Source organism: Neofelis nebulosa, chromosome 10, assembly GCF_028018385.1.
Source record: "Neofelis nebulosa isolate mNeoNeb1 chromosome 10, mNeoNeb1.pri, whole genome shotgun sequence".
NCBI classification, from domain to species: domain Eukaryota; kingdom Metazoa; phylum Chordata; class Mammalia; order Carnivora; family Felidae; genus Neofelis; species Neofelis nebulosa.
This window is the reverse complement of record NC_080791.1, coordinates 21152133-21161017: the sequence shown is the minus strand read 5'-3', so window position 1 is coordinate 21161017 and position 8885 is coordinate 21152133. Positions and strand designations below refer to the sequence as shown.

Below are 8885 nucleotides of genomic sequence, written 5' to 3'. Positions count from 1 at the left end.
TCAGACAGTGTCTCTAGTTAGTCATGCAACAGGGAGTTTCTGTTTGTAATTACAATAATTTTATTGGCAACCTTCTTATCCTGTCTCTTTCTTATCACTTTGAAGGAGAGTTGAGTCCTCTCTCAAGAATTTCTTTTTACTTTTTGTGGGTTTCTCTTCACCATTTGCACACTTTCTTCTCCCCCTTTTCCACTTAGCAGTAATATTAAGGAAGAAATATATTATCTGTTTTTTTCTTTATCATTTTGAACTTTTATTTTTCTTTCTGGAAATAGAAGACTGGTCTACAAATGATCAAATCAAGGAACCATCAGGATGATATACTATCATTAAGGATGTCTCATCTGTCACTTGAGACTGGCAGCATGAAATGGACAATGTGTCTCTACTCCCATCTTTCCAGCATTAACTAAACAAGAATGTGTCTCCTTTAAACCTTAGATGGAAGGTTCCATATAGACTGTCAAATATAAATGACTTTGCATCTGTAACACTGTGTCTTGCTTCCTTCCACAAAGGGTTTTCTTATGTTGCATGCTCAACCCTGCACATAACAGATTCTCAAAATATTTCTATTACATGGATTGGAAAGTAAAGCTTGGCGTGGCTAATGTCTTACAGTTCCCTCTTCTGAATGAAAAAGTCTAGACTAAATTCTTAGCCTTCTGATTTCAAGTCTATTACTCTCTGTAGAATACTTTGCTTCTACTTTATTGTATTACTTTTTGTTTCCATAACCATGGAAAATAAGAAAGCATTTCTAATTTGAAAATTGATTGTTATTTGTTCCAGGACGATACATGAATTTCTCTCAAGGTGGATATTGCTTTGTTTCATTTGTTTAGAAAAACAGTTTGATGAGATTTTTTTCATTGGGAAAGGGGAGGCTTTGCAGGCAGGTACAGTTGGGAAATGATTGGCTCACATGGAATTTTACTTCTGCAAAATTAAGTAAAATGAATTTGGTGATGGGGGTTGGGGAGTGCACATTTCGTGAACACCGGGTATTGTATGGAAGTGATTAATCACAATATCGTGTACCTGAAATGAATATTATATTGTATGTTAACTAACTGGAATTTAAATAAAAACTTAAAAAAAAATGAAATGAATTTGGGATGTTAGCAAAAACTTGTAATTCACAGAGCAACGTATGGGAAAGAAAGGAGCCCAGAACATTAATTAGGCCAGGGCTCAACAAGAAACATAGCCAATAAATCAGAGCTCTCTGTGGAGAGTGGTCATCAGGACTTAGAAACCCCATTTCAATTTCAATTTTAATCCTGCTTGATGCAGTGCTGTAAAAATAAAGTCCATAAACCTTCCATAAAATTTATAATGCACAATGAGCATACATCAGTAGTGCTTGGGGAATGAAGGTGAAAAGGTATGGAACATTTGGGGAACCAAGGGGAGAGAGGGCATTTCAAAAGATAAAGCAGTGAGTAGTAATTAAAACTCAAATTGGGGTAAAAGAATCCAGAAAGCAAAATGATACATGATAAAATTCCATTCTTCTGATTCTCCTCTCCTTTCTGGAAGGCCCTAGCAACATTACGGAGAATACAGGATTTCTTTGGATAGGATAAAAGCTCAAGGTATTTGATATAAAAAAAAAGTTAACTTCCCCCACCCCTGGATTTGAGGAATGGGAACAACTAAATAACTCCTGGTTTTTGTTGGCTTCTATATACTACTTCTTATGAATTTAAGGTATAAAACTCTCAAGTTGTAGTTAGGAGAGCAGTGATAATTTGAAAGAAATTTTTGGTCAATAGATCAAATTATGACAGTGTCTTTTCTGTAGTATGATGTTGAATTATTTTTCTTTTAAGAAAACAGGCAAAGAAGTTGTACTCTAAAACTCTTTGATCTTAACCAAGTGACAATATCAACATTTTTAAAAAGATATCTTTAATAATATTTTCAATTTTACTTGTTTTCCAATCTCCACTTAAGATTTAGACATTGTAAAAGTTGGCAAGACTGGCATGTTGTCTTGTTTGGTTGGTTTTAGATGTTTAGTGTTGCTAAACTTTAATATATGTTTTACGTGACCACTCATATCACATTTCCTGACTGCAATATTAATATGCTTAATTTTTACTTAAGTTCTATTTATATAAAATGGTTGATCCAGGTCGGTATTTTCTTTTCTTTTCTTTTTTTCATTTATTTACTGTCCTTTTTGGTAAAATTGTTCTCCTTATTGAGATTGAAGTGTATCTACATAAGTAAATATCTGTGCTCTTTGGGGATTTCTGTAGACATTGCAGAGGTGTGTTCACTCTGTTACATATGTTATCATATTTGATAAATTAAGGTGGCCCCAATTATATGTTAAAGCTGGTCATAATCTTTCATTTGAGAAGTCTCAATATACAAATTAAATTTGTTTCATTTTTAGAGACAATAAACTTTCTTTCAAAATAGTTTCCATTTTTTTCAGATTATTTTTGAAAAATAACAAAAATTTAAATGAAGCTTGTAAAAGCTATGTTTGGCAAAGTTTCAAAGGTAGCAACTTAGCTATAACTTTTAGCTAGCAACTCAAGCTCCATGTGTCTATTTGGACTTCTCTCAAAGGAAGGGAATCAAGTTAGGGTGTTTTTACATGTAAAACATGGAGTGTCATTAACAGTTTTAGCTCTTTTTGGGTTATCTGAATGGCACTAATGAGAGGGCATATATATATATATATATATACACACACACATATATATATGTGTGTGTGTATATATATATATATGCATATATATGCATATATATATATATGTATATATATATACACACACACATATATATATGTGTGTGTGTATATATATATATATGCATATATATGCATATATATATATATGTATATATATATATATATATATATATATATATATATATATATATACCTGTGCTGAAATTATACAGCTAAGAATTAAAGAGGTAAGCTATGGGATTCACCTGTGCCCGTGAACTAGGACAGAGTTGCTTCTAAGTCAGTGTGCACACTTTGAGTTTCTATGCTTAATGGAACATGGTCCTTCTAGTTAAAGAAAGTTCTCTGATTACATCTTAATTTTGTTTAGCGGACACTTTCTCTAAGCAAGCTGCTATTTCTGCTCAGGATCAAATTTGGAATGATCAGGGTGTACTGTAGTTGAGGGCTGATAAAACCCAGAAGTGAAAGGGGTTTTGAGTTCTATATTCCTTTAATTTCTGAACCCCAAATTTATAGATTTCCATCATCCTTCTCTCTACACTGCCTTCCTACAAACACGCACACACACACACAAACACACACACACACACAGTCTTCAAGTCTTGTATTTTATGAGATCACTGCGTAACAACTAAGGCATGGGATGCAACTCACTTTTTTTTAAAGTTTTTTATTTGGGGTGCTTGGTGGCTCAGTTGGTTAAGCATCTGACTCTTAATTTCAGTTCAAGTCATGGATTGAGCCCCACATTGGGCTCTGCACTGAGTCTCTCTCTCTCTCTCTCTCTCTCTCTCTCTCTCTCTCTCTCTCTCTCTCTCCTTAAGATTTCTCTCTCTCTTGGGGTACTTGGGTGGCTCAGCCGGTTAAGCTTCTGACTTCGGCTCAGGTCATGATCTCCTAGTTCACGATTTCGAGCCCCACATCGGGCTCTGTGCTGACAGCTCAGAGCCTGGAGCCTACCTCAGATTCTGTGTCTCCCTCTCTCTGTGCCCCTCCCTTGCTTATGCTCTCTCTCTCACAAATAAAAAGAAACATTAAAAAAAGATTTTCTCTTTCTGCTCTTCCTCCCCACTCATGCTCTTTTTCTCTCTTTCTCTAAAATAAAAAAATAAAAATGAATAAGTTTTTTATTTAAATTCCAGTTAGATACATAAAACGTTATGTTAGTTTCAGATATACACTACAGTGGTTCAACACTTCCTTGCAATAACTGATGTTCATCACAAGTGCACTTCCTAATCCCTATCACTTACTTAACAAATCACTCCACCCATCTCTCTGGTAGCCATCAGTTAATATGTTGTTGGATACGGTTTGCTAGTGTTTTATTGAGAAATTTTGCATCTATTTTCATCAATGATATTGGCCTGTTGTTCTCTTTTTTAGTGGTGCCTTTATCTGGTTTTGGTATCAGGGTAATGCTGGCCTCATAGAATGAATTTGAAAGTTTTCCTTCCTTTTCCATATTTTGGGATAGTTTAAGAAAGATAGTATTAACTCCTCTTTAAATGTTTGGTTGAATCTGTCCATGAAGCCACCTGGCCCAGGACTTTTGTTTGTCAGGAGTTTTTTGATTACTGATTCAATTTCTTTGGTGGTTATGGGTCTGTTCAAGTTTTCAATTTCTACCTGTTTCAGTTTTGGTAGTTTTTATGTTTCTAAGAGTTTATCCATTTCTTCTAGGCTGTCAAATTTGTTGGCATATAATTTTTCATAATATTCTCTTATCATCCTTTGTATTTATTGGTTATTTCTCCTCTTTCATCTGTGATTTTATTTATTTGAGTCCTTTTGTTTTTCTCACTAAGTCTGGCTAGAGGTTTATCAATTTTATTGATTTGTTTTTTTTTAAGAACCAACTTCCAGTTTCATTGAGTTATTGTTTCTCTTAGTTTTCATATTATTTATTTTGCTCTAATCTTTATTATTTCCTTGCTTCTGCTAGTTTTAGATCTTGTTTGTTGTTCTTTTTCTAGCTCCTTTAGGTGTCAGGTTAGGTTGTTCATTTGAGATTTTCCTTGCTTCTTGAGGTAGGCTTGTACTGATTTAAACTTCCCTCTTAGAACAAGTTGTGTTGCATCCAAAGGTTTTGGATCATTGTGTTTTCATTTGTTTCCATCTATTTTTAATTTCTTCTTTTATTTCCTGGTTGACCCATTCTTTGTTTAGTAGGATGTTCTTTATTTTTAATGCTTATTTACTTATTTTGAGAGAGAGCAAGAGCGTGCATGTACAAATGGGGTGGGGGGGGGGCAGAAAGGGAGGGAAAGAATCCCAAGCAGGCCCCATGCTCAATGCAGAGCTCAATGAGGGACTCAATCTCATGAACTGTGAGATCATGACCTGAGCCAAAATCAAGAGTTGGACACTTAACCAACTGATCTATTGAGGACCCCCAGTAGGATGTTCTTTAAACTTCATGTATTTGTGGTCTTTCCAGATTTTTTTCTTGTGGTGGACTTCTAGTTTCATAGCATTGTGGTCAGAAAAGACAGATAGTATGACTTTGATCTTGAATTTGTTGAAGATTGTTTTGTGGGCTAATATGTAATCTATTCTGGAGAATCTTTTGTGTGCACTTGAAAAGAAAGTGTATTCTGCTGTTTTAGGATGGAATGTTCTGAATACATCTGTTAAGTCCATTTGGTCCAGTGTGACATTCAAAGTGATTGTTTACTTGTCGATTTTCAGTTTAGATGTTCTGTCCATTGATGTAAGTGGAGAAGAAAAGATCGTTTTAGACATTGCTTGCAGGGATGTGAATTATTACAGTTTTTGGGAAAAACCATCTGATATAATTAAAAGACAACATTCTGGGAATTTATCCCATTGAAATAAAAGTACTGGTATATAAAGATGAATGCACAATGATGATTATCTTACCATTGCTGTTGATGGTAAAAGAATGGAAAAATTATGGATTTCTATGAATGTGGTATGGCTGGATAAGTTATGATTTGCCCAAACATAGAACTTTGGAGCGATTTTGATGAAGTATTATTAAATGACAAAGGCAAGAGGTAAAAAAAAACTATGTAGTTTGGAATCAGTTGTAAAGCCCCTATAAACCTATTTGGATACATCAGCAATTAGGAAAATAAGGGAAGATGTTCCAGTAAGTTACAAACATGAATAACTGGGTGTGATGGCTGAAGGGGTCTAAGACAAGAAAGAGAGTGCTAAGAAAAAGGAACAGGAAGTGATGTGTCTAAAAGCTACAAAGAATGCATTATATGATCATGAATGCCATAATGTTAATCATATATATGTGTGGGAGGATATATATATATATATATATATATATATATATATATGTGAAATTTTTATAGGTATTTAAAATATTACTAGCTATGGGTTAGCAGTTGTACCTAATAGCCAAAGAAGCACTAGGAGAAAGAAGAGAGAAAAGGTCTCTACCTCATTCGTCCCAGAAGAATGTGCAATTTTGAGTAGAATATTGAGCTTCCAAAGACACCAGGGTATAAGCATCTTCATCTTTGTACAAACAGTTTCACAAATCTGTCTTTCCCAAAGGGTTTGAGCTACGGAGAGCCTCCTGGGAAAGCCTCTAAACCAAATCCCTGAGACCTCCAAGCTAGAATAAGATCACATATGTGACGTTTCCAGTTTATTATGTTGAAACAGAGAACGCTGTTTATATTACTTTTTTTGTAGTTTAATGATCACCTCTGGGCAAACTAATTATTAAAAATAGTGATCTTTATCTGAATAACTCTCAGAGCAAGTCAAAGACTGAGATTTATAAGTGCTCTGAGCCCCTCCACACAAATGGAGGAGGAAGTGTTTGGCTCAGCTGTATTACCCCCCAGAGCAGCAGAACTTTCCTATTAGAGATCAGTGTTGGAAAGGAAACCACAGGAAGTTCTGATGTCACTAGGCAAAGAACAGTGAGCATTGAATCCTTTATCTTTTTATGTCTTTCAAAATCCAGAACCATAGAAAGTAATACGCTTTTCTGCTTTTACCAGCTCTGGCCCTGGGTGCAGATGATTACAGGGTCTGCATGGGAAGAAAGTAAAGATTAGAAGTAGTGCTGAGATTATGGGGTTTGCAGTGCCTCCAATCCTTCTGCCTCTTAGAGAATTTCTTATGACGGAAACCCAGGTTCCACTCCTGACTTAATTACTTTCTTGCTGTGTGTGCTTGTGAAACCAAAGAGTCTCTGTGAGTCTGTTTTCCCAACTCTACTATGGGCATGTGCTCCTGATTTCTACCCAACACAGTGTCCAGTCTGGATCCGTGGCCTGCACAGGTAGCTGAAGCGTGGTGATTAAAGATTAACAAGGACAAACTGGAATAAGTAAAGGGATAAAAAGTGTTAGTGACAAACTGAAGCAGAGAAAGGATGAGAAATTTCTGCACTTCTTCCCCTCTTGAAATATTTCTCCCAGGGTTACCTGAAACTATGTTGATGCCTCCCATATACTTGTCTTTCTTGCGTGAGCGAAGCCATATGCAACTCCCTCTAGAATAGTTAAATCTCAGCAGAATCTGTTGGCCCAGGGTAGACTGGGCATGGGATTGCATAGGAAATGTGGGTTCTGCCTCGAATATGATTCTACTCTCCTATCTTTCAGATCCTACCAGAAGAGAATGGATATGGGAAACAGTTCCTTAGTCACTGAGTTTTTCCTTGTGGGTTTAACCAAATATTCAGAGATCCAGCTGCCTCTGTTCTTTCTTTTCCTAGGAATCTACATTGTCACTGTGGCAGGAAACCTGGGCTTGGTCACTCTAATTGGACTGAATTCTCACCTTCACACCCCCATGTACTATTTCCTCTTTAATTTATCCTTTATTGACCTGTGTTACTCTTCTGTCATTACCCCAAAACTGCTGGTAAACTTTGTGTCAAAGCTGAACACCATCTCCTATGCAGGATGCATGACTCAGCTCTTTTTCTACTGTTTCTTTGTCAGTGCAGAGTGCTACGTGTTGACAGTAATGGCCTATGATCGCTATGTGGCCATTTGCAAGCCCTTGTTATACACGGTCACCATGGCCCCTCAGGTCTGTTCTCTGCTGGCTGTGATTGTATATGTGGGGGCGTTTATTGGTGCCTGGGCCCACACAGGATGCATGCTCAGGTTGACCTTCTGTGATGCCAACACCATCAACCACTACATGTGTGACATCCTCCCCCTTCTGGAGCTCTCCTGCACAAACACTCACATCAATGAACTGGTAGTTCTCATTGTTGTGGGCTTTGATGTGGGTGTGCCCAGCCTCACTGTCATTATCTCTTACTCCTTCATCCTCACCAGCGTCCTTCGCATCCATTCCACTGAAGGAAGGTCCAAAGCTTTTAGCACTTGTAGCTCACATATAATTGTGGTTTCTGTTTTCTTTGGGTCGGGGGCATTCATGTATCTTCATCCGTCTTCTGTTTTGTCCATGGACCAGGGGAAAGTGTCCACTGTGTTCTATACTATTGTGGTGCCTATGCTCAATCCTCTGATCTATAGCTTCAGGAACAAGGAGGTTAAGGTTGCCCTGAAAGAAAGCTTGAATCGAAAAACATTTTCCTGAGCTGAAGCAGTATTAAGTATTATAAGAGAATACAGCTTTCTTTTAAGATTGTTTTTGTTCCTCTATAGAGTTTTTTTTTGCATGTAGAAAGAAATGCAGTATAATAGAAAGAGTGTTGGACTTGGAATTAGAATGCCCAAGTCAAAAATTCTGCAAAATAGGGGTATCTTATTACTTTATAGGGTTATTGGGATGAATAAGCTAATGCAAATGAACGTTTATGGTGTAGTGTGAAGGGCTTAATACCATGTTCTCTCCTCTCCTTCTCCTTTCTGTTCTTCCTCCCTCTTCTTTTTCCTTCCCAGTGTTTTCCTCCTGTACTTGAGAGGGAACATTCACAGACTTTCTTCTCTTCCTGTGATCTCTGTCACCATGAATACTCAATTGCTCAAACCTCAAGCTAGTGTCCTCCTTGATTCCTCTCTCTTTGCTTTTCCTCCATCCCCAATTTATGAGGTGCTGACAATTCTTGTTCTCCTCATGGCACCATCATTTCTCATCTGGACACCAGCCTCCTGACTAGCCCTTTCCTCTCTTGTCTTTTAGCCTCGAAATTCATTCTCCTGATGACAACCAGCATGCTCTTTCCATACTTCCAATAAGATCTCATTTACCTTAGTTT

At 36.8% G+C, this 8885-nt stretch overlaps 1 protein-coding gene across 1 annotated transcript; it reads left to right on the top strand.

Moving 5' to 3' along the window:
- Nucleotides 1-7324: 7324 nt before the first annotated feature.
- On the top strand, nt 7325-8263 carry LOC131488514 (olfactory receptor 8B8-like). The gene has a single exon (XM_058690395.1). The coding sequence runs from the start codon at nt 7328-7330 to the stop codon at nt 8261-8263; it is 936 nt and encodes a 311-aa protein (XP_058546378.1). The 5' UTR covers nt 7325-7327.
- Nucleotides 8264-8885: the final 622 nt, after the last annotated feature.